This window comes from Ambystoma mexicanum, chromosome 3p, assembly GCF_040938575.1.
Source record: "Ambystoma mexicanum isolate Mex_15411 chromosome 3p, UKY_AmexF1_1, whole genome shotgun sequence".
NCBI lineage: Eukaryota > Metazoa > Chordata > Amphibia > Caudata > Ambystomatidae > Ambystoma > Ambystoma mexicanum.
This window is the reverse complement of record NC_090925.1, coordinates 352964671-352991440: the sequence shown is the minus strand read 5'-3', so window position 1 is coordinate 352991440 and position 26770 is coordinate 352964671. Positions and strand designations below refer to the sequence as shown.

Here is a 26770-nt window from a genome sequence, read left to right as displayed (position 1 = left end):
TAACCTCGTAATTTTAGGTCAGTAAAGAATTGATTTCTAAACAAGAACAGCATCTAATTTAAGCCGTTTGTGTTATTTTTACAATACAGGCAGCAACAAGATTCTGCTACATATTTTAGACCTACAAGAATATGAATCCAATATTGAACAAGAAAACAGGCACATAATTCACACAACCTAGTTGGGTGGCAGGCCTTGCAAATTCTTAAAAATTCCACTAGACCTGCAGGGCGAGTTCCTTAGTTTACATACTCTACCCAAGAGAAATGCCTTTGCCCCAAGATGACTGGTGACAAAATATTTACCACTGCTTTTCATAAAATGGTGCATGTTGGCATAAGCACACTTCATATGTTGTGCAATGCTGTCAAGCATGAAAAGTGAAACTTGTATTTGCCATTTATTGCAAAGTGTGTTTGCAGTAAATGAAAAATATGTTTCTAACATTCCCATACTCGCCAGAAAGGAGTATCGTGCAAATGGTTTTCTCCATTCATAAACTACTCGCCAATGCTAGTGGGCTAGTAGAGTTTTGCGAGCCCTGGGTCGGCATTACAGAGAACAGCGAATGAGAAATCCCCTGAAGTTCCAAGAAATTCGACCTAAAGGAACACAACATGGTAGGTCAAAATTACAGCCTTAGCTTAAACGGTTGTGTTACTGGTCACTATTGAGACATTTTGAGTCTTTCAAAACAAGTGAAACGACAACCAATCCAGTTACAGCTATTGTATTTGTAATATAAGAGCACACTCCAGGCTGCTTTAAGTAGCTTCTTAATGTTTACTTCAGTTCCTTAAGTTACATGTTACAGGACAAGACATCAAGTATAAGACAATAGATCACCGGCACCCATCACCCAGGGAGGGAGGGACCAACTGACGACCTACAGAACACTTACCACATCATTCCCACACTCATACATCAACATTCCAATTGATGCTTGCATGACATCACTGAGCAAATGACCAGACTAGGCAGACTCCATTACAAACACACTCAGGCACGATACAACACATCTCCCTCCTTACCGAAACATATACACAAACAATAAAAATAACATATATCCTTCTGCCCGCCCCCGCCACAGGCGAGCCTCCATGCTGCCACCCTGGAGCACAGCTTGTCATCCCGGCGCAATACTAGACATCCAAGAAGACAACAAAATCACCATACCTAGAAGGAAAACTCATAACCGCTAACTACTGTTGAAATATTGCCAACTATGCCTACATCACAAACATACACAGATCATCAATGGACTAGGCCGATGGAGCCCAACTCAACCACACCAAGGTATACAGATCCTGCAACAACTTGAAGATGCTGGCCAGCCAACTCCAAGACCACCAACTAAACATGGGGTTGGCCTAAACACTCATCTCAATGGCAGTGCTAACAAGTCCCATGATGCTGACCTTGGGGTACCTTGGCCAGGATTTACATCTAACACACAAAGAAAACAACTGGTAAGACAACTCTTCATCTTGGACAGCACACTTCCCTTTAGCCAATATGTTCACCAGAGGGCGTCCCCAACCAGTACAACAGGTATTTCTAAGAGAACCACTACCACAACTTCATCCAACAAAACCACCTGTCCATTACAGATAAGAGTCAACTTCCCCAAACAGTGCCCTACTACTGTTCCTAACATCACCAGACCACAACTCCCACTAACCTTAGTGCTCTTCTCCACTTACCCCCTCACTCCTACAGCTGGAAGGGCGCTATCCACAGGATTTACCTCACATGTCCCCATAACCAAAAGAGGAACTAACTCAGCATGCTTAACCCATACAAAAGGCGCTACTTCTGTATACTAAATACCAAAATCCAAAGCTAGTATGGATCCTACCACCCAGGAACACTTAATCATCTTCACGTAGGTGTCCACTCCCAACCAATTGACACCTAAATGAGGCGCTACCTCATATAAAGTCAATTTACAGAAAAACGCTACCCACATCTCAATACAACACCTAAATGAGGCGCTACCTCAATACACATATTTAAACAAAAGCGCTACCCCCATCTCAATACACATGGATGGTAATCCTAACCATCCCAACTCCAAACCTACCCAACAAAATAATGACCCAATGTCATTTGAATATGAATTAAGCCCACATCATTCATAACCAGATACATATCCATTAGGTTTACAGATTCACAGTCAACCTTATGTACAGTGTATGTACCAACAATAACATTTCTTTAGACTTTAGAGAAACATTTCCTACATAGTTATTTTGCTTGTCCATGTTTTGCATTAATACTAAATGCAACAAAAAAACTAAAGTCCAAAAGTTTTAAAGGAAAACTTTTTAACCTACAAAATCCTCAAAAAGTTAGACTAGCTCATTCACACATCAATCAGCTTCACAACCCATCACATTGCATCTAATTATGCACTTTTCGATAAAATATCTGATAAGACCATTAACCTGCAAATGCTTAAAATTGTTACTTTCCTAACACATTGCATTGCATCTTTACTCATCCATTCCTAACAAACATTTCAATGCATTTTTACTCGTCCATTCCTAACACAATGCATTGCATGTTTACTTGCCCATAGTGCCAAAAAGTGCATACCTTACAGAAACTATGCTAAAACATATGAGTGTGAAGCATTAAACTTGCTTTCCTCACAACAACATAATGCAATATTTAAACTTGCCACAACAGCATTGCTCCTTTTTTTTTTTAAAATAGAAATGCCTACGACACCTGTAATTATCGTGGGCCGCTATGCAATGCCCCTAACAGGCGAAGCTACCTTGCCGCACTCACTTATGTAATAATCGATAGCTTCTAGTGCGTCCCGTGGGCCAATACATTCCAGGACAAGTTCCACGGGGCTCCTTCACTGCCTCCAAAACACTAGTTACCGCCTTGATCCACGTATTATCCTTCTCAATGAATGCGGCATCAGCTGGCTCTGTCCCTCGCTTCGCATCTGCGTTGCCACGTACTTCCTGGTTGTCTTCCCGACTCCACAACAAAGTCCTTCCTCACTCATCACATAACGGCATCACGTTACGTACACTGTGCAGGGTCCTTTACTTTAAAGTTCACACTAGCCCTTGGCTCCTTCCCTTGCGCGTCACAACTCTGTGGTAGGAACACTTGGAACAGCAACGTTCCACTGCTTCGCCACCTCCCCCAGCAGAAAGACATACATCATCAGTCTCAAGATGTGCCAGGGGGAAGAATGTAGTCCTGCACAGGCCGATCTTACAACGGTCGTTTTGCAGGTACCTTCGTTTCGGCACAGCGACTTTAACCCAACAAACAATTTTTGCCCACCCATGTGCGAGCACAGTCCCTTCAGAAGCGCTCCGGTCGAAATGCTTATCACTAGAGCACTTTGTATAACGCACGACTTCCCTCGCCGTGGTGACCCGTCTCCCTTAATATTTCGAGGTGAATTAGTTTATCCTAGGCCCATTTAACCCCATGGACATCTCCAGCTATTAGGCTCCAGCACCAGGGTTGCTTTCAGTTGCAACAACCGCTCAGTCCCAGTACTCCCTCAGACTGTGGGCAGATGTCCCTCACAACAGGGAATTTCCATCCACTTCTTATGCCCCAGGATCCAGCACTCCCAAAGCAATGGGCTGCACATCCTCAAAATGTTCCGGGGACCCTTCTCAGTGAGACCTCTTCCAGTTCCTAAAGCACCTTGTGAACCCCCTTCTATCCCCCCTTAAGATCAACACTCCCAATTAGACATGGGCTGCTGGGCAGATACAGTCTGTTGCGGGGCTTTCTGCTGTGGGGCTCCTACATCCTCCCTTGCCCACCCTGGGTGATTGGTATGCTTACTTGGGGCGGTGAGGTCTTCTTTCCTTTGTCCTGTTGGTTCCTGCACCCCCCGTAGCAGGCCTCTGCAGTCGCCTTCCTTTCCAGCTTTCCTTTCACCAGGGTTCTTCTTCCAGAGATCCTCGTCGCCATTGTAATATAAAAGCACACTCCAGGCTGCTTTAAGTAGCTTCTTAATGAGTTTACTTCAGTTCCTTAAGTTACAGGACAAGACATCAAGTATAAGACAATAGATCACCGGCACCCATCACCCAGGGAGGGAGGGACCAACTCACCAGTTACAGAACACTCACCACATCATTCTCACACTCTTACATCAACATTCCAATTGATGCTTGCATGACATCACTGAGCAAATGACCAGACTAGGCAGACTCAATTACAAACACTCAGGCACGATACAACAGTTTTTGTCTGTGCAATAATCATGTGTTTTATTCTGATGAATTAAAGTATGTATCATTTTATCAAGCACTGATCACATCAGGGTGCACGTAGCTTAGCCACACATCTTTTTAACTGAAATAGGTTCTTAATATGAGCAAGAATAAATGGATTACTTTTTGTCCGAATAGGAGTGCAAATTATTTTCCACCACCCCCTCATTTTTGATATAGCGGTTTCCTGTATCAATTTATAACACAGGGCCTTTTTAGTGTATGAATTATCCTCGTTATTTAGCCATTCATTAAAAGCTCTTAACTCATTCGTATCTCCCATCCACACTAACAGGACAGTCTATATATAGCTTGCATAATCTCATTGTGCTTGTATGTATTGGAGTTTCAGTAGATTCTACTGAAAGTCTTTGAACATACAGATTGGCCATGGTAGGAGCAATAGCAGCTCCCACAGCCGTACCATGCATTTGTCGATAGAAATCATTCGAATAGGAAATAGTATTCTGTCAAGGCCATCTCGACCCCACAGAATCAACAATTTGGTGTGTCGCGATTAGGGCGTTCTAATAGTTCTTATAGTATGTTAAGTGTCAAGGTCTGAGGTGCTATGGTATACAGGGAGACTGTTTAATCCAACCAAAATCTCTTTAGTGTATGGGCAGGCCCCTAATAACCTTAACCCAAAGCGGGCCCACCACCTAAGGATCGAGTGCATATTTTGTATGTAAAGCAAGTTTCTTGTACAATCGTCCACATGTTTTTAAAAAAAAATAAATTAAAAAAAAAAGACATTTGTGAATGTGTGTGTTCGAAATGTCAAAATGTTCAGACTATTTCCCAACATGCTACAAACCTGAAATTTGGCATGTGGGTATGTTCCATGATGTATTAGAAAACAAGATGCCTCAGTAACACGCTGAGACACAAATAGGTGCACAACTGGTACAATCGACAAGATTGCAAATGTATTTCCTTGATTAATGATAATTCATACAAAAATAAATAAGTTCTTAAAAAATAAATGTGTAATTTCATATGGCTTTGCAGACCAAATCAATTCATAACAGCCAGTGTAGGCAATATCACAAAATAAGGATTCACAATTAAAATAACTGTTCACAATCACAGTACTTTGTAACTAAATAAATCAATGTACTTTGAATATGTAACTGATAACAAACTCCAATAATTTGACTTGATCCTTGTTTACTTAACAGGGATCAATAACGCTGAACGCATGATCTTAGAAGGTTCGAACTCGTAACCAACCACGGTTTTTTCCACACAAAGAAAAAACTGCCAAGTAGGAGGGAACCAACACATTTCCCTACAGGTATGCTTTCCACTTTTTCCAAGTGATTATTTAACAACTATATGATCTAGAGAGGTGATGGCTATATATTTCTTTTCACAGTGAAAGTGCTTCAACACAGAGTGCTCTGTCAACTGAGCACATTCCTTTGAGGACTGTCCGACTTAAGTAGAACAGATACCCAGAGGTGAGCCTTTAAGAAGTGATGATTACTTATCAAATGCATTTCTCGTACTTTTGAAGATCTGTTTACTGTGCGGGATACCGCGCCTTTCAGCATAATGTAACGCCTCAGATCTTCCGTTTAGTGTTATTATATCTGAGTGAAGTATTGTACTCCGAAGGCCAATGCCTATAGCTCATTATTTCCCTTACTTTGATTTTATGTTAGGAGTGTTACTCATGCACCCGACAGCTAATATTGTATATTTCTGATTGGCCATTGTAGAAGACACAGGTTAGTGTATGGAACTATGTAATGATTCCTACTTTTGTTTTAATACTTTATATATAGTATTAATTAATGCAGAAGCAACATAAATATTTACACCATTATCTATTTTTATTGACCCACTTACAACAATATCAATACCGGAATAAGGGCAAACTGCCCGAAACACGTAGTAATAGACTAGTGGAGCATATTAAGAAACATCTATAACAGACTCCTGGTCCAGATATCGTGACATGCATATGAAGTCATTAAGAATTGGTGTTTGTTATCAGTTACATATTCAAAGTACATTGATTTTTTTAGTTACAAAGTACTGTGATTGTGAACAGTTTTTTTATGTGAATCCTTATTTTGTGATATTGCCTACACTGGCTGTTAAATTGATTTGGTCTGCCAAAACATAAAATTACAAAATTATTTAAGAACTTGTCATTTATTTTTGTATGAATTATCATTAATCAAGGAAATACATTTGCAGTCTTGTCGATTGTTGTGCACCTATTTGTGTCTCAGCGCGTTACTGAGACATCTTGTTCGTTTTCTAATGTACGTTTGATCTGGTAGGACAGATCCAATAGGTAAGCACCTAGAATTTTTGGGTACATTGCTCAATTTATTTCTATCATGTGACACACGAGTGCACCTCTACAACCAATCCATGCTAGTTATGTTCCATGTATAAATGTAAAAAAAGTATAAAATATACTTTTTTCGGTTTGTTTTTTAAGCGGTCTGCAATGCTTACCCCTTCGCACCATAGTTGTTCAGTAGTTCTGGGTTCATTGTTCCTAAAGTTCAGCAGTTCATTGTCCCTAAACTATCCACACTACGAGGATTCTAGCTGACATTAGCGGCACTCACTTTTGAAGTCATGCGGATGACCATAGTGTTTTTGTACTAATGCAGGCGACAGGAAACTACCGATCTTTTCAATAGTGTCTAAAATTACGTTGTCTGTCATTGTGGAAAATCTCTCATGATAATTAAAGAAACTTCATTTCCCACAGAAGTCGATTAATCAACAGTACGAAGCTTACATGCTTCAGCCGTAAACATATGGCTAGAGCACTTCAAGCTTACATGCTTCAGCACTACATGCACAGCACTTATGTTGAGGTCAGCTGTAGATTGAGACACCAATAATGTGGCTGCGCAATCTCAACGCTCCTACTTAGTAGCTGGAACCGATTTACGGGATTCATCCTTTTCTCGTGGTCAGCTTTATGAAGCTTGTTCCAGAGTTGGAAACAGACAATTTGTTCACACTAGCTCCTATAGGAAAGACAAGCAATATTGTCTACGACGAAGCAGATGCGATTACTGATGGGAACAAGGTTGGATAGGATTAACAATACACATCAACCTTGGGACCATATTATTGTTTCAATATGGCCTGGCAGGATCCATTTTCCACTTTCACCATATTTCCTCTATATAATTAAATGATTTTAGGCCAGACAGCTTGACAAAAGAGTGAAACTACATATTAACAGTATTTGTTCATGCATTGTTTTTTGAAGTTCATGTTTTTTATGTCATTCGCATTTATCTACGTTTCCAAATTGGTGAAGTAACGTTTTAGCTAGTTGTATTGGTTTAGCTTTTTTACAATGCTCTGGGTAGTATTTGAATTTCATGTCTGCCTTCATAACAGCCATTTGTATAGTGCTTTTCCCCCATTGGTATGGTCCCAAGGTGCTGTAGGTTGAATGCCCTCAAGGGACCGAAGTTCAGGTATGGGCAATTCATCAGAAGAGTTCAGAATGCATGTGTGCATTTTAGCCAGAAAGAAGTGATGGAATATTGTTAAAAGGGCATTACATTATTTAATAAGGTACAATTAGTACAGCGGAGCTGTGAGGAGTCCACAGCAGGCTGCAGTGTTTTTTCGCTTTCCTTTGTGGGAGGACACTTATACCTGGTGCACAGTGAGGAGAGGTGCGAGGAGGAGTCCACAGCAGTCTCCGGCAGGAGCCTGCTGACACTGTTCATCGTGGAATCGCATCCACCAAAACCCCTCTCGGCAGACTTGGATCCAGGTGAGCAACGTTTAAGGAGTCATCGAACCCTACCTCCACCCAAACTAAAAATCACCAACAAAACGAGTTTAGTAAGATCCAGCAATACCTCCTACACAACAAAAAACGTTCCGTCTGTCTACAACTTCTCGTGCTATAAACAAACACTCACCCGGTGCACTCACCATGAGCTTAGCCAACGACACTCTAAGTGTTATAGGCGACACAGACTGTCGTTTGAGACAATTCACCCTGACGTTAATCACGGCCTCCCGGCCCCCAACACCATGGAAAACAGGGCAAATGGAACCCACCCTGCCCCGGCTCACTCACCAGCAATCATGCTGTCGCGAGGCCCAGACCCAGCGACCCTCCTTGAGCCGAGTCTGCCTCTGGAGGTCTCGAAGCGGGGGAAGCCTTCCCTGCCATCCCATGTTTCGCTGGCCGCTCTACCCTGCTGCCAGATTTCCGCTGAGACGAGGGGTGTCCGAGCCACGACCATCCGAGGATGGACGGTGAAAGCAAGCGTTCCCAAAAGGCAGTACCCTCCCCGCAATGAGAGGCAATAAAGGACACACCCCAGGAGGGAATGAGACCAAGACCAAGTGAGGGTGAATGTAAAGGGTTTTTATCTAATCAAAATAGGGCATGCAAAGGACTCTGCAAGCTCCGAGAGTGCTCTGTCTGACAATAGCAAAGACAGTCATACTTATTACAAAATCACATCACAAGTCCTACACGCTATAGGGGGCACAGTCTCAGGGATTGGGTGGCGTCGACTATGCTGTAGGGGATGCAGTGATGAGCCGCTCCAGGATTGGTGGACATCTGCGTGGTGTCAACGTGGGGTGGATGGGTCAGCTGGGCTGGTCAGGGTGGAGCTGCCAGGCCAGGCGCGGTGAGTGTCGTTGATTGATGGCTGCACTAACATTTTGCCCTTGTGGCCACACACACATCCTTTAGACAATTCCAGTTGTCCTGTAAATGCTACAATATGTTACTCGAAAGAACAGGAGACCGTAAAAACTAAATGCAATGTGAAGCTTCACCAATACTTTTGACCTGTTGACTGGGTGTCATAACCCTGGGTGTCTGGTCTGAGGGCACAAGGTGAACTGCCTTGTCGTTCTGTTCTATGTGGTGAGGAATTACTATGTTAGTACAGGGTTGAATACCCATCTCCAAGGCCCATTAACTTGAGGTGAACTGGAGTACTACTGGATCAGCGAGGGTGCACCTCAGGCCCCTTGTGGCGGTGGGGTTTAGGACCAGGTTGTAAATAATTCATTTGGCTGACCATGGCGGCCTCGGACATGGGGGAAGTTACTACCTGAAGCGGGTCCAGCAGTGTGAGGGGAGGTGAGGCTGTGCTGACAACGCACCAGCAAGCCCTGGCGGGCCTTGGCTGGAGGAGGGGGAAGATGGCCTTGTGGCTCTGCGCAATTCTCGGTGCCTAGGCTGCACAGTATACCATACGAGGGGACAGTTAATAAAGTTAGTAATATTAGGATAATTACACATGTCTATTGCATATACATTCATGTACTACTTCATATGCGACTATGAGAGTCTGGCAGTGTTACATATCACAACATTAGTTGAATACATTTTGGTAATTACATAACGCAACAGATGGATAACACATGAGGTAGCATCAGGTTGGGTTGTGCACTCAGGAGCATAGAAGCAAACGTTTATATGCGATTGTACATTTGCATTCTTGTTCGTAACAATTAAACGTGTCCCATTGTATGACAACCAAGTACTCTCAGTAATGCCTTTCCTGCCTTCCTTTCTACATTAGCAGCAATCGTTAGCTAGCACTAGGTGGGCTCTATTAAGCCCTTTCATTGAGTCTTCAAGGCCCATGGTGTCTTACAACAGGCTGAGGTCATTCTTGCTTTATCAGTACTATAAAAGCTTTTATCCCTTTCCCCAACACCCGTTGTATAATATACCCAACCACTTTGAATCGTTAGGCTTTGGTATGCAGTTAAAACTTCATTTGGGGGACGTGGGCAGGGGTTCATACTGGAAGGTTATTGACACCATATATTTTAAATGTTAGGGGTTAGATGCCAGGTCGAGGTCTGTTCAATTGGGACGATTCCGGTTATTTTCCAGACTTGAACCATGAGTCAGGTCACTTCGGGGATGGTGATGTACTGCGGAAGGTAAATGAGTGTTTGTTCTGATACTCGTTCGTGTCTGGTTGCTCGTGAGAACGGACCTTCAGCGGATCTGCCATGGGGTGGAGGCGCAGGGGGAGTGCATGGCTCCCTGTGCGCAGTCAGCAGGGGGCAAGCTGCAGCTTTCGCAGGTAGGCTGTTCCATTGGGGTTTTGGTTGCTTCCATCTAAAATAGGAGTCTTGAAGCTTTCAAAATGGTGTCCATGGTATGTTACAGTACAATCCGATTGGCCCTGTGTGTCGATCAGCAGCCACCCTGCCACCTGAGCACAGGTGCATGGGGGGCCTGCGATGAGCCACGAACCTCCCGGAGGTGGGGCATGTCAGGGAGGGGGGGGGTCCTATAGACCTATCCTCCCATACAACAGGCACGGCCCCTGTTCTGGCAGTGGGTGAAAGCAGCGAACAGGAAACTGGGACTTTCGTCAGACAATGTCGCTGAAAACCCTGGAAGAATGTGGGAGAGATCCAATCAATCGCAGCAACTAAGCCTGCCTGCCCTAACTACGAGTCCTCACACGCTGCAGTCCAAGAAAACAGACCCGCCTCTGAGAAGCGAGGGCCTGGCAGGGGGGAACCAGGGCTGCACCGAGGTATGTCTGAAATCAATGACCCAATGTACCATTGCTGAAATCCACGCTGAGTTGGAGACCGTGAATGGACAGCGAGTTTATTACCTTGCCCACACTGAAAAAAATGGGCCCCCTCTTGGGAAAAATCGCCTCGAACAAATTACTAACTCAGCAGAAAACACTGCACGTCGTGAAAAACCTAAAGAGGCCCTACCCACCGACACTAGTAATACGGACAACACACGTCTGAAACAGGCAAACCTTGGGGTCCAGACGGCTCAACAGCATTATGCAGAGCCTGAAATCCTAATGATTCAGAAACGACCAAACGCTGTTCTGGAGAAAAAAAAAACGACAAAATAAAAACAAAAAGGTCTACATACCCTGAAAAAGAACCACAAAAAAAAGGCCTACGAAAATCACCAAAAGAAAGTTAATGTTAAAAGATATTTGCACTGCGCACTATCACCACCAGAGTGGTCCCCTGGCGCTCTGAAAGAGGGAGGGGGGCGAGTTAGCGGGAATAAGCTGGAAAAGTGCAAGATAGCAGTGATGTGCTGTTGGCAGCCTCAGCCCGGTGAGTCCGTTGCCTGGGCGTGGTGTGTTTTACGGTCGGATTGCTGCGTTTTAGGCTTGTGGTTGTGTTTGGTTAGAGTTTGAGAGGTGTATGCAGAGGAATGAAATGGTTAGTGGATTGGTTAGTTGGCATTGCTGTCCTTGCAATTATGTCTAGGTGTGATGCTTGCCATCATTCGCTATTCTATAAGTGTGGCGCTTGCTAATTTCAATATTCTGTAGTCGTGAGGCAGGCTAGTGATCATGATTCCATTCAAGAGTTGCACGTGTCATCATTCACAGTTTCATTTAAGTGTGCTCACATTCACATTTCCTTCACGATGCGACGCAGGCCAAAGTTAATTCCATCCAAGAGCGGCACATGCTAACGTTCATAATCCTGTCTCGATGTGACGCAGGCTAAGGTTAAGAAGTCCAAGTGTGGCATATGCTAACATTGGCTGTTAAGTTAGTGCATCATGTACTGCAACATTTACAGTCCAGCCAAGAACAGATTTAGGCTGATGGTCACAAATCTCTCTACGAATGCATGGTGTAATTCTATGGCAGTCTACGTTATGAAGAGGTAAGGTAGAGTGGCGAGGGCTTTATGGAGTAGGGCAATTGCTCTACACCCCACCCATGCCACACTTAGTTTTGTTGGTGTCTGTTGGCTTCCTTCGATTCCCCAGAGAGGAAAAAAAAATCAAGAAACCTACTGCATAGAAACCAACTGGGACAGTAAAGAAAAAAAGAAATGGGCAAGAAAGCTCTCCCCTACCTACTCCCATCTAATGCCCTTAAAGGCTTCTTTAAGAAGCAATGTAAACGAAAGTTAGATCAGGACCTGGCTCAGACGCCGAAATCTTGGAGGCTATTCAAGACTCTATTGCCCCCCAGCCAATAAAGCAAGAAAAATGGACGCAACAACGCCCAAGCAGAACAGCCGGCCGTCAACTAAAAAGTCAAATTCTACCCAAAACACTGTAGTTCCAGCCTCTCATTTGGGCGATCACCAAGAAGACCCCATCTCGGTGGGACTGGGGGGCGCAACTATAGACACTCCTTCCTCTCCACTGACGAGAGAAGTAAGGTTACTCAAGCCCGCCTCTGGAGGAAACCGAGAAGAACCCTAAACCTGGCAAGCAAGTGGAGAGCGGGATGTACCTTCCAACATCCTGGATAAGCCGGGACGAAATCCCTTAGTGTTGTTACCTACGGTACCCCTGGCTGCACAAAGACAGTCCTGTCCTCAAAAAATCATTTAGGACAATACATCAGAAAGTGAAGTGTCCATATTGCAACCCAAGAGCCCCGAAGGGACAAAACCAATCGGGAGAAAGACTTTGCTTCACCCTCACCTTATCCAGTTACACCAAGAGGCCGATCTCCCTTGAAAATAGGCAATTAAGTGAAATTGCTTCAACAAGCACAAAAGAATCTCCACCCAAAATGTTAGATCTTACAACCGTCATGTCAGCTATAACAATCGCTCTGGCCCCCTTTGGGAAGCTGTACAAAACGATTAACTACTATGAAAGACAGCGTTACGGTGACTGCGATGTTGCACACCAAGTACATTTTCGTGGAAGGGTTCATTACAGCACTTGACCAAAGAAATAAAGAGCAGAGAGATTCTTGGGAAACAAAGATAACTTTGTTGGAAAAAAAATTAAAAAACTTCTCAAAGCATCTACGCCCCCTGAACGTTCGACCTTAGATAAAGAATCTTAAACAATGCCAGAGCCCCAAACTCGAGAATTGGCCCCGTTATTCATAAGACTAAATGAAAAAAGCTGCCTGTGTCTTGAGCTCACCCACCAAACAAATGGTACCAAGAGAAAACCAACAAAAAACATTAACAAAAAACAAGTCTTATGGAAATTAGCAGGCTCTTCTCAATTAGAAGAGCACCACTTGAAAATTGCGACTGCCTTAGACCAGTTGATTGGCGCAAAAATAACAACTGATGAAAAAACACGCTCGACAAGTCAAACAGTTCACTAATACAGCAGTGGTAGATATTGCCACTTCACCGAAGACACCAGAGAAATTCCTGGTCAGAAGTTCCCCGATTGATCTCACTCAACATTGGGATCCAGTAGAAGGTACAGAGCAGCAAACTGAAAATACCCATAAGATCGAACTAAAAGAATCAAGCCCCCTGGATTGCCCCTCTAGGAGAGAAGGCAAAACAACAACCTCAACACCGAAAACAGACCCAAAGGGTGCCCGTCTGAAAACTCACCCTTCTGACAATCCAACAAGCCCAAATAAGGCTGATCATCCTTCTACTACTCTGAGCAAATCTAATATAGAAAAACATCGGCTAAACTCGCTAATCCAATCAACAGAGGACCAACGTAGAAGAAAGGACACATTAACAAGATCGACTTGTCTTTTCAAAATAGAGCAGAAACCAGGGAATGAAAGATACACGATTCTAAACAGGAAAACAGTGCTGAAGCTACTAGACCAAGTCGACACACTGTAGATAGACGACTGCACCACAGAACAAAACCAAGCAAAAGCTTATCTTCATATCAAAAGTTCAGCATTACGAGAGATTCCCCAGGACATATACTTGGAGCTGGAACACCTGGGCTTCGCTCTCCAGGAGATTCCAACTACGGCCATGAGCCCTGAAAATATAGATAAATCCAGAGAGACAACAAAAAAAAAATTATAGACTTAAAATCAAGAACAGAAGACCTCTACAGAACCAACAGAGGGTTAAGAAGGCCAATTTCCCCAAACGAATCTGACTACAGACAGCAGGCAGAATCTGGAATGGACAAATTCTAGCAATACAAGAGCGCTCCAACCGAAAACAGAGGAGGCTTAACGTATAGAGACACCAGAAATCAGAGACATCCAAGGAGTCACCAAGCTGACCCAAACTCATTTCGCTCCGACAATCAACACCCTAGAACTCTGCAACCTTTAGAAACCAGAAAAAAACATCAAATCCTGTTCAGACCCATACGGACGGAAGTTAAAAAAAAGGGCCCATGGTCATGAATTTGAGATGACATGACTTCCAGCTCCAACAGATAGCAACCACCTCGGGGCGTTTCAGCTCCACAGTCACCCCAACAACATCACGACGACCCTCCAAAGACCACTATGAACATGACATGGACCACCCAAGGCCATGTTCACCTAACCAAACCCGACAGCCATAACCTGGGAGTATATGATGTACTGTGCCTACAGGAGACTTGGCTATCGGAAAAACCTGCCCTCGACGGCTTTACTATGTAAATATTGCCGGCGTCCAAAGGGTTGCTAGATCACCCATCTTCGGGCCTATTGATAGCCATTCGCTCTGGGTCGGGTTTAACCATCACAAAGAAAATCGCTGAAAGCTACGAGCTGCTGACTGTCCTTTCTACTTGGGCCCATTTAGATGTGGCTACAAATTCGTCCTCTGTTGACTCTTGGCTACAGTCAACGTTTGCTGGAACCCCCAAAGAACTTGATAGCGAATTTCTGCGACTCAGTGGCAAAAATCATTGATGAAATCTCAATCAAGTATAAAACAATCTGCGGAGACCTCAACGCCAAGTGTGTCTTCGGCCAAATTATTCACCTCCAGTTCAACCGAAGCCAGGGCTTTGCCATGGACGGATTTAATGAAATCCAGAATCTTCAACACGGCAACTACAAACAATGTCCAACCGATGATACCAACGTGGGAGCAGGATTGTTCGTCTGCTACGCTTGATTATATCTTTGTCTCCCAAACAATGCTTCCTTGCATAGAGTCTTTTTTGGTAATTAGAATCATAGAGTGACCATAACCTGCTCAAACTCACCTGCACTGCAAGCGGGCCTTGCCGCCCTACATATATAACAGCAATCGAACCAAATACTCAGCAACTCGCCTTCGCATGACAGTACTCGACATTCGAGAGCTTTTGAAAAAATACAAAACTTTAACGTCAAGTAATGACACTCAAGAAGGAATTTACAGAGCAAGCTGCGTACCGCTTTTGCTACCCTTCAAAATATCCATCAGACAAGGACACAAAAACGCTCCAAAGCCCAATCATACTTACGTCAACCTAGTAATGAAACGAAGGAGTCTGAGAAAACTGAAGAGACAAGCAGCCACTCTAAACACTGCAAAAGCGTGGGCTGCTTTCCATCTAGAGACAAGGAAATACAAGCAATGGCTCAGAGATACAAGATCTGCTCTATACCAAGGTGATGCAGAGGACATGCTTAAAGCCTTGACTAACAAAATAAAATCACACAAGTTCTGGCTACTAGTTAACAAAACAAACTGATAATCAAATGACCAAATGATTAATGCAGTTTCGGAAACAAATTGGATTGCCCATTTCTCCCAACTATTTGAGCACCCGGAACAGCAAACAATCACAATCTACCCCACAACTGAGGGAAATTGGGTGGACTTATCAGACAAAGAAGATATCAAGACAGTCATATCCAGGCTAAAAATTGCGAGAGCACCGGGCCCAGACGGCCTCGCAAACAGACTTAAAACAGCACCCGGAAGACTGGTCAACTTTAATCAGTATGATCTTTGCGGATTGTAAAGAAAGGAAAATAACCCCAGACTCCCAGCCCTGAGCAGTAATCATTGCCATTTTCAAAAAGGCTAACAGAGAAGACCCATCAAACTATCGGCCCATAGCTTTTTTTTTTTTTAGACATAATTGGGAAGATTTTTGCAACAATGCTGCTGGGTCACTTCCACAAATGGGCACGTACGTCTCTGAGCTCTGACCCATTTCAAACAGGGTTTCAGAAGAACGCCAGCAAACATACTGCTACTGCACACAAAGGCTAAGGCTCTGTCGTGAGGCCCACAGGTATTTTTTAATCTTTCGTCGACCTGTCATAAGCTTTTGACAGAGTCGACAGACAAAAACTCTGGGCAAAATTAAAGTCGTGGCACTGTCCTGAGTCCATCCTTGACCCACTAATTGCTCTGCACTCTAATACCACTGTAAGAGTCCGTTTACGTTTAAACCAGCAAGGCCTACTCTGTGAAGCTATACCCTCGGAGCGTGGAGTAAAGCAAGAATGCCCTCTGGCACCTGCCCTTTTTAGATCTTTCCTCAGTGACTTAAAGAATCGCAAGTCAAGATCAGGTCCTTTCCACCGAAAGTAGGTAAAGAAACTGTCCCAAGACTTATGTGCATACGATCTGATCCTTTTGGATCACACCCAGATCGTTCTTCAGCGGCAACTCGATAATCTCACAAACTATAATCGAAGAAAACAACCTGGAGATCAATAAACAAAAAACTAAAATATTGATCTTGCAAAACCCGCAGAAAAAAAAAAATAAAAAAAAAAAAAAGAACTTGCAGTGGTACTTGCACAAGATAAAAATGGAAATTGTTCCGTCATTCAAGTACTTGGGGGTGCAAATCGACAGTACTGAGAAAGCATTAAAAATGCAGCAGACACTTAGGAAAAGGACAAAAAACATGACAGCCCAGACAAGAGCTGTCGACACAAAATACAGTAAATTCTCTCTAATCCCAGCGATCCAGTTTGATAAAACAAAAGTGGTCCCTTCGTTGATCTATGGGATGGACACAACGCCGACAATCCCGTCCTCACTGTGCCTAAAGCTGGAAGGTTCTCTTTGGAAATCAGTATTGGGACTTCCCAAATCTACATCTACCGCTGTAATAAAGAGAATAAGGCCTACTCTCACTGAACGGAGCAGTAGCTCAAAGTACTATGCAACTGTTCAGAAAAATCCAACTCCCAGTGAGCTTGCCAATCTATCGAATGATTGTTGTTTCCTGTGGCAATTTCTTCTGCAAACTGCTAAATGAGTGGGCAAAGACCCAAAAGGGACAAATGACGAGATTGCTTGCACAGAGGAGGATCTTCTATACAACCCAACCAGAGTGAGGACAAAAATGGAATGCCAAAACTGGATCGAAACAAACAAAGCAGCTTCGAACAAACTCCTGATCCATCTACAGATGACTTAAACTAAAGGAACCCGAACAAATTTTTAAGGAAAACCTTATGAAAGCTTGCCTAAACTTGCTTCCAACACAAGAAATACTAGCAATAAGGGCAGCCACTGACAAAAAGACCTGCAGACTATGTCACCGCCTGCACAAGACAGACGATTAGACACCTTCTGTTGATATGTCCTGAAATGAACCGAGAAGGGAAAGCTTTTTTGACCCCCGCTGCTTGTAAATTCTTTCATGACCGATGAAGAAACATGGTGGAATCGTCTCATTACAGGAGCCAAAACAAGACGGACAATAGCGACGGCTAAACTCGTGAACATTGCTATGGACAAGATTAAATCACGCTCAAAACCACTGCAACCTTTGGCTGAAAACAAAGCAGTATAGATGACCTGTCCAATTTTTCCATCAGCATTGGCTATCATTCTACTTGTCGAATCTTTTTCAATGAAAACTGACCTTGTAAAAATCTAAGTGATTATATACAAGTAAAAAAACAAATTCTTAAAAAATTAGTATTTATGAGAGGTCAATGAATTATGCACCATTAATGATTAAGTTTCAATATGAAAGGCATTTACACTGACAGGAGACATGCATGTCTTAGTTCATGGGCTCGAGCATCTGTCCTCGTTTGGGGCTCCTCTTTTGGGCCAGTTCAAGCCTAGGGAGCCTACAGTAGAAGCAGCCCCGAATCATAAGAGCAGTAACTCAGATGCCTATCAGCAGCGATACCTCCTGTGGACTGACCACCCATTGCACAAGAGACCTCGCCCTCTTCGTCTCTTAGGCTACCTGTCGTCATACGTAGGGAACTATAGGATCATGTGTGGGCTATACGCATTGTCGAGAGCTGCGTTTTTAACTTCAGTTGCTGCGGCCACTTCCATTTTGAGAACGTGTGCACCTTCACACATTTGTTCGGCAGGACGGGCCTGCCAAGTTTATGAGAATGAAGGGAGTTACCAATTGGGAAAATGATAAATATCTTAGTTGCTGGTAGTCTGTCGGAGGCGGCCTCTGATTCAATGCTGTTTCCTTTGTTGTAATACCCGAGGTGCGGCTTGACACGCTTTGCATCGACGCCGTAGGGTCCTTTCTACGAAACGGCTTGCGAGTGCAGCGTCGTCCGTGTGAGCTCCTCTGAGCTCCTAGAGGTGTCGGTGTCAGCAGGGAGGGGCGTGAGAGCCTGGACCTAAGAGGCTCTGCACGAGGCTTTTTCACAGCGGTGGTGCCCCGCAGTGTTGGCCCTTCTGGGCTTGCTGAAAGCTCGCTGTGTGTTGCGGTCGCGCTCACCCCAGCTGGCTCTTTTTCAGTCTGGTCTGGCTGGACAAGTCCCGGAGGGGAGTGGGACTCTGAACGGTACTTATAGGACATCTCCATATTAGGGGATGTGAGCAGGGGGGAGACTGGCTAATGCAATCAGGCTGTTTGACTTCGCTCTGAGTCAACTGTGGCTCTATTGTACTGTGCACTGCCGAACGGGCACACAGTAATGACTTGGAGTGCTTAGACAGGTGCACCCCCACTAAATTTAGAGGGGGAATTTTTAGTGCCGCACACCTGACCCCATAGAGGAGACCTAGGAGCAATTGTCTCCTGTACTATCAGGGCTTTGAACCTACTGCTTAAATAAAGCACACTGATGGTGTTGGTGCTGGATGCGGTTGGTGGCATTTGCAATGTAGAAGGTGGGGAGAGAGTATTTAGCGGAGATATCTTCAGTCATATTAATTCTGGCAGTCTATATTGCTTGAGCACTGGGCTCTCCCACCGCTGGAAGGTCTTATAAGTCTCTGTTTATCAACCCTGTAACATTTGAGGACATAAGGGCTTAGTATCAGCCCCTACTAACCACCCAATCTATATTAGAGCAGGGTGGAGGCTATTATTGGTGTTTAACCAGGTGCCAAAGAGATAAGACCAGGCGACTGTGGGCTTAGGCCTTTGATCCTGGTCACCTAGACAAATCCATCTTAGGGCCATCAGTTAAACTGCATTACCTTAACGGCCTCCTACTGTGGAGTGGAATAAAAAAGGAATATCAGCTCCTTTTATTGCTAAACATTACCAAGTCAAACGGTGGAGAGCGCCCCACTGCTGAATAGAGGATCTTAGTTGACCCCAACAACTATTTCCCCAACTGAAATTCAACAGGGGAAAAGGCCACACAATCCAAATATAATCTGCAGAAAACCAAGATTCAACCTAACAATGAGAACAAGGAGACTCAAACGAAGGGGATTAAATCTAAGAAGAAAGCCAAGTACTCTAAGCCGGCGTACCAAGGTGTCATTACCGGATTCTTTCCAATGAATCCGCCACCGGAAATTAACTCAACAACTGAGGAAACAGCAGTACCAGGCCCTAGTGGCAGTACCCTAATGAACTACCAATTTTGATAACATTGATAATAACTCCCTATTGGAATTGTGTTTAAATATACAAAGAGGGACGTCAGTGCAAATACCATCAACGGTAGTAAGTGGTACTCTACCCCACAATGAAAGGAATATGAGCTTTCCGCATGGTCTACAAAACACCATTGGAAGCAGCGGACGTCCGTCAGCTTCCCCAAATTTAGTAATGGAGGATGTACCTGACAAAGTGGTGGATGATTTTGATCGTCAGTACCCTGGCTCAAATGAGATTGCTGAATTACAATTTGCACTAAGATCTTATTACAAACGTCCAGTCGAATTCTGGCAAATACTAATATCCTCACTATGGCACAAGAACAGAAGGAGCCAGATCGTGAGGAGGCGGAAGTTAATCTATCTGATGCTATGCACATTGTGGAAGGAAGTGAAGAGCAGGAATGTACGGAAGAGGCTGAAGTAATTTCTTCAGAATCCATACATAATGTAGAAGCCAACTTTGTACCTCAAGATAGTGACTCTGATCCAGATCGTGATCAAAATCCCCAAGTATTCTTCTCACAGAAGCAGCGTAGATTGGCAAGGAAAGCACCAAAAATCAAAAAAATAGTGTACCTCCCTCAATAGCTGATCCCCGGATAATGTTGGATATATGCTTAAATAAAAAAAAAAATAGCATAGCTAGAGCGGAAGCAAGGGCCTCAACAGCCAAGGGCCGCTTAACTAGCTGGCTGCTACCAGAGGACATTTGGTCGAAGACGAGGAACTATTGGAAGTAATGGACCAGGGGGTAGATTTAAGATCTCCAGTATGGCCTGAGCAATCAGTTGGACCTACGGACTAAGGAAATGAGTTTACATCACCTAAACTAGTAAACGACTCTAAAGACACTAATGAGAATCGTATTTGCCTTATTAAGAACCTATATCAGAGTGGGGAAAAGGCTTGCAGGATCTGAGCTATTAGTCAGACTTAACTGTGTCCCCCTCGAGTAATCGGACGACTTCCTGTTTGTTGGAACCGTTGAAAGGCCCTAATCCCAATGTCTCTGCCCTACATTGTACCTTCTTATCTACAGCGCGGATGATTAGAAAATACAAAGAGGAACTTAGGGCAGTCGATGTTGACATCGATGTGGACCTGAATGAGATTAATCCTAGCATCGCACAGAATTCCAGCTTTTGAACCAAATTGTCTTAAGCCAGCCGAAGGGAAAAATCTAGAACTCGCTGAAGTGCAACAAGTACTAAAATGGTTGCTGGAATCCCTCACGGGGGCCTTAATCATTGAGCTTTTTCATTCCTTACATGGAATTGCAGAGGCTTTGCCCATCTACTGAGGCCAGAGGGTTCTGTCAAATTTTCGGCTAAACATAGCTGTATTTATTTACAAGAGACTTGGGCAAAGGACCCTTTGGTATTAGATGGTTTTGTGTTATATCAAACATTTGCAAAAAGGGGCATAAGGGGTCGGCCTTTTGGGGGATTACTTATGGTGGTGGTAAACACTTTGTTCTCCAGAAGGATTAATTGTAACTAAGAGGACAATCTTATGGCAGTGGAGGTGGAGTACGGAGAGGAAGGTAGTCGCCAAAGATTCCTCCTCATAAGTCTATAAAATCCATCAGGAGCAGTAGTCAGAATACTTACAAGAAGCATTCCAGGATTTAATGTCATCTTGGAGACTAAAACCTGGCAATGCAGCAGTAGTAGTAGTAATGGGGGACTTTAATTGCCACATGACAGGCGAGGGGGTAATTTCATCTAACCCTAAGCTAAATCAAAAGTGTCTAATGGCCCATGAGAAAAGGGAGGTGGAGGGATTAAGTTGGATGCAACTGCTGTAATCCTGGGAATTAGAGATGATTAATGGCCGTACGCCTAGTGATGGGCCAGGGAAACATACCTGAACAAATGGGACAGCCTCCAGTACCTTAGACTGCATATTTATGTGCCCCAAAATGCAGTTGAAAGTCATTGACATGAAAGTGATTCATAACAACTGGAGTGACCATGCAATACTCCAATGTTCCCTCCAAGATCTGACACTGCGACAATTAGTATTGCAGAATAATCACTAATAGTGCAGGGTCAAGAATTATCTGGTCAGAGAAGAATATAAGATTTGCAACAGAAGCTCTCGAACCCATGTTTACTTCTAGCTTCCCGGATTTTAACGCCATGTCCATTAACGCTATCGAAGAATGGATCTTGGCATTTTCAGGTAAACATGCTGCGGTCAAAATGGGTTATATGGTAAGAACTGAGGACAATAAACCTCCATTCAATAAAGAAATTAGAGATGTCAAGAGAGGGCTGAGAATTGAACTCCGTAGAACTAAGGCCATGAACCTGCCAGAAGTACAATACTGCGACAGAGCAAGAAAAGCCAAAAATAGATAGAGCCTTTATTAAGAATATAAAAAAGGCAGATAGAAATATCAGAGGCTAGTGCAGACCATTTGCTCAAAAAATGTGCGTAGTATTTGTCACTCTTGAATGAGGCAAGGGATAATGGTAAAGGTCAATTAGCCAACCCTATCAGTGGAGGGAACTGGGTAAAATTCTTAGGATGAAATTAAGGGGACGATGACTGTCAATATATCACTGTGTAAAGCTCCAACCTAGCCACCATGTGATGTATCCCCTGAGGTCATTCTGAATAAAATAAAAGATCTTAAAACCGAGAGCCCCGGGCCCTAATGGGCTGGCCAATGTGGTAATTAAGAACTATCCTGAATTCTGAGCTAGTTTACTCTGTGTTATTTGAAAAGATCTTAACCCAGAGAAGAATCACCTACTCTTGGCAAACAGCAATACTCATCCCCATTTTTAAAAAGGGAAACCTATAAGATCCCTAACTACAGGCTTCTGTCTATGTTGGACGTAACAGGAAAGCTTTTTGCCTCATTGCTGCTAAGTGAAGTACAGAAATGGGTAGATGATGCCAACATATTAAGCAAATTTCAGTGCGGGTTCCAGCGGGACTAATCTACTTCCCAAAACCTTATGGTGATGGATATATTACGCACAAGAGCAATTACTAGGGGGCAGCCTCCGCTTTATGCCCTTTATATCTATTTTAAGACTGCCTTCGACTCCATCCCAAGCGATAGATTGTGTCTAAAACTAGAAGCTATGGGTTGCCCGGTGGGACTCCTGTACTATCTTGGACTCTGGCATCAGAATACCTTGGTCCGACTTGATAAATCAAGAAAGCAACATGTTCCAAAATAGGGGGGTTAAACGGGGATGTGTCACCGCGCCCCTCATCTATAACCTGTATGTCTATGATATACCAGCAGCAATAGTAGTAGCCCATAACTGCCCGCCCAGAATTGGTGTGGCGCCTTGTGCAGTGCTAGCATACGCTGATGATTTAGTATTATTTGACAACACCATTAGCAGATTACGACGATCTGCCACCGCTTTATGGGAATATGCTAGCACAAATGGCTTGACCATTAACTTAGATAAGACCAAAGTGTTGAGATTCACCAGGAAAATAGCCTCCCGAGTTAATTTGATGGTGGGTAAAATAAACATACCATATGCGCCCTCCTATCGCTACCTGGGAGCAGAGACTGAGCCCAATGGTGACTATTGTTATTGTAGACAAGTACGCAAAATAAGAGCAGCGCATGTCACTGCATCGATTTCCACATTTTCGAGTAAGCAGGGTGGCTTTACACTTTAGGGGACACGTCACCTATATATTCAAGTGTTTATTCCTATGATCACTTTTGGCCTTGAGGCCCTCCTCTCTTTTGACTTAACTTGGCTTCAGGTGATGGAAGGAAAATGTTGGCATTGGATACTGGGGTTGGCCCCAGGGGTTCCAATAGCCCTCATAAGATCAGAATTGGGACTCCCATCACTAAAAGCGATAGAACTAAAAAAAAAAAAAAAAAAGAGGGTTGGGCTCTTGCTAAAGATGATTAGTTGCAGTACTAATCCACTATTGTCAGCGATTTATCAGGAAGTGGCTAAAAAACATACTACCTCCCCGCTACTCAAATCAATGACAAAGTACTTAGATATAGGTTGGACAAATAGAGGTGGTGCCTACTCGAAGAAGTCCAAAATGCACTTGGGAAACATGTGGACCTGGGACTGGCTAGAGAACTTTGCCCATTTGAGTATGTTGAAGAGCTACCAGTTTATCAAATATAGACAATATACTTTCATGAAGCCTCAAGCGTATTTGAATCTTTGTCCTGCCAAAAGACTAGACGCTTCATCATCCTATTTAGAATGGAACAATGACCTACTAGGATGAACCTGGGAACTAGAGAAAATATTCCTGTCCATGAGCGAGTCTGTCGCCTTTGTAATACATCTGAATCATTGGAAACAGCCAAACATTTACTATCCAAATGCAAAACTTACCAGTACAACTTTGTTACATCTTGGTAAATGTGTATAATCCAGAAACCATCGGTGAAATGTCATTTTGGTTATATTGCACGAACACCTGTAACATGTGCTTGTTTATCGCTCTATAACATATGGATAAAAATTGAATCCAAGTTGGGTCCTTTGAAATGAGTAACATGAGAACTTCAATGTTAAGAAAGTTAGATTCTACTATGGGGACAATTATTTGCACATTGCAAAGCGTAATCAACCCAGGAACCCGATGAGGAAAGTTTTAATATGCATGTATAGTAAAAAGAATATAATTGGACTCATGAATCTTATTTTAAGAGTCAAAGTTGTAATGGAATTTGAAAGATACTATTGCATGTTTTTAGGTTTATTCTATCTTTAATTGAAATGTTCATATTGCCAAAGATTTTATGTATAGTATTACGTTTGTATATTATTGTATTGTATTTATCTTGTCATTTTTTATTTTCTGTTCTTTTCTTTTAAGTTTCTTTGTTTGTAGTGTATATTTAAACGTCATGTGTAAAGTTTGACTTTTTTCAAACTAAATCACATAAAATAAATAAATATCTTAAGGAAAACGGCAGTTTTAGGCTTAGCCTGGTAAAGATACTACTGAAGTGGGAGGTTCATTTTCCAGACAGAAAAGTTACTTTCAGCCAGATGGCTGAAAATGTAATTTCACACTTTGTTAACGAGACGACAAAAATAAAAACAGTATAATGGACATAAATGTAATGCAAAAAAAATACATATATTGTTAGAAGCACTCTTAAGTACACAAAAACGTCCCAGGCGTGCAATGCTAAAAGAATTACATCAATATAAACTGCCGCTCCTTATGTTTGAAAGGAGGGCATGGCCGTTAAATTTGTTGGCAGGGCTTGAGGTCCGATTTTTAACATTGACCGAAGTATGCATGCCTATGGCGGTAACCCAACAACAAGCAGCCTACAGACATATTCGAGTCCGAGTCTAACAAGTACAACTCACATTTGCAACCGATACCCTGCCATGGGGAACTTAAACTTACCGAACGTAAAAGGTGCAATGACAGCCAGGGGGAGATTGGCCTTTGAAGCGGGAGTCCTGTTGGGGTGCCGCTGGACGTCATCTTGCTGCGGGGGGAGATTCTCTACATCCATGATGGAGGGAGCTGTAGAAGAAAAAACATTACACGTTGGCGCGAACTTTCAAGCAACCCGCCCCTCCCGTCACATGGCGTTTAACACCAACAGGCAACATATGACATTTTGCAGTTGAGGGCCTGGGCGTAGACTGCTCCGCCTCAGCTAGTGAAAATAGGACTTAAACAATCTTCCTGAATTATAACGGAGGAGGATACCCATCATATGCTCCAAATGCAACACGCAAGGACGTTTATGATGAAAGCACCTGTAGCAACGATACCAATGTAGACCACACCCCTTCTCGGAACAGCCCTCGCCAGGCAATTACCTGCAGAGCCCCCGCTAGAGACTCGCGGAAGCAGCCTAGTGTCCGAGGATCAGCGGGGACTGCCTTGGAGCACCTGAAGGTGAGGGAATTTTTTTAAAATGTATTTATTTTTTATCTTCCTCAAATCATTATGTCATTTGCCAAAATTAGTATACCCTAGGAAATGATGGACGCGTATCGACAAATAGCCCTACCTATGTGCCCTCAAGCAATTTCAGGTTTAGTTTAAGGCAGTGCAGGTAAAGGTGTTTATACTGCAGAACTTCCAACGACTCAACCCAGGTGGAGCCTTGTGCCTTTCCTATAATTCTTTTATGCAAAGGTGCCGCATCCTGGCTTTTCTTCAGACCTCCCCTGCTGCATTGCCCCTCTCCCAAACTCTTCACGTCAGTTAAATTCACTCTGCAAGTGACTTACATACGGTGATGCCTTCTTTTCCAACTGTCTACAGGCTCAACAAATGCAGTCTCTCATCCACGACTCGGTCTCATCAAATGAATTACATGCTACGTCATGCAACGTACGTCCTAAAGTACCCAGTGAGCTAACCACGTCACGTTACGTCCCGTTCAGATCACGTCCTAAAGTAATAAGAACTCGTGGTTGTTTAAAGAGCGGGAAGGTAGCAACTGGACAAAGCGGGTCGAGCACGTGGGCATCTTTACTCCCAGATCGCGATAAGATCGAGATACATATCGTCAGTTGTTCACTGCGAACTCGGAACTATCAAGGTATTTTTGTGGGACCTAGGTTGTATTTCATCTGATGGTGGGGTTCTCCTGTGCAGAAGGATGATATGGGATGCACTATGCACAGGGCAGTTTCTAGCCAACTTGGTGCCCAGGGCGAAACATCAGAATGTTGTGACATGTGCCACCTCCCACTGGCACACGTCACTCCCAAACTACACCTATGTGTCTTTGCAACAAAACCCCTCCTCAACATGAATACATAATTGTGCTATAAATGAAGCTGGTTTCATAACAGAAGAATTCTAATGTGAAAACACAGCTGTTGCTGCCCAAGTAAATAGTTTTTCTGTCACCTGATCTTAGGGAAGGCCTTGTCTGAATGCAGTTTCAAACTGTCCATACTGACACTGCGGTGGAACCAGCCTACCGGGGTCTGAGGACCCACTGGCCCTGTGTTGCAGGTGTTCTGTTCGTACCATGTCACTTGTATTTCGCAAGGGGCAATACTAGACTGACCATATGAATTATTTTCTGATGGAAGGTTATCATT

General features: G+C 43.5%; 1 protein-coding gene across 3 annotated transcripts in view; it reads right to left on the bottom strand.

The window, feature by feature from the left end:
* Positions 1–26033, bottom strand: part of LOC138580441 (targeting protein for Xklp2-B-like) — a 364493-nt gene extending 338460 nt beyond the window's left edge. For 2 of the 3 annotated variants that reach the window (XR_011304260.1, XM_069650992.1), the window contains exons 1-2: positions 25946–26033; positions 25104–25226 (exon numbers count right to left, since the gene is read on the bottom strand). Coding sequence is in view for 2 of the 3 variants with exons in the window: in XM_069650992.1 (XP_069507093.1) it covers positions 25104–25215 (112 nt within the window). In the remaining variant the exon portion in view is untranslated. The remainder of the gene's footprint in view (positions 1–25103; positions 25227–25945) is intronic. The other variant, XM_069650993.1, reaches the window with a different exon arrangement.
* Between the last annotated feature and the right edge of the window lie 737 nt (positions 26034–26770).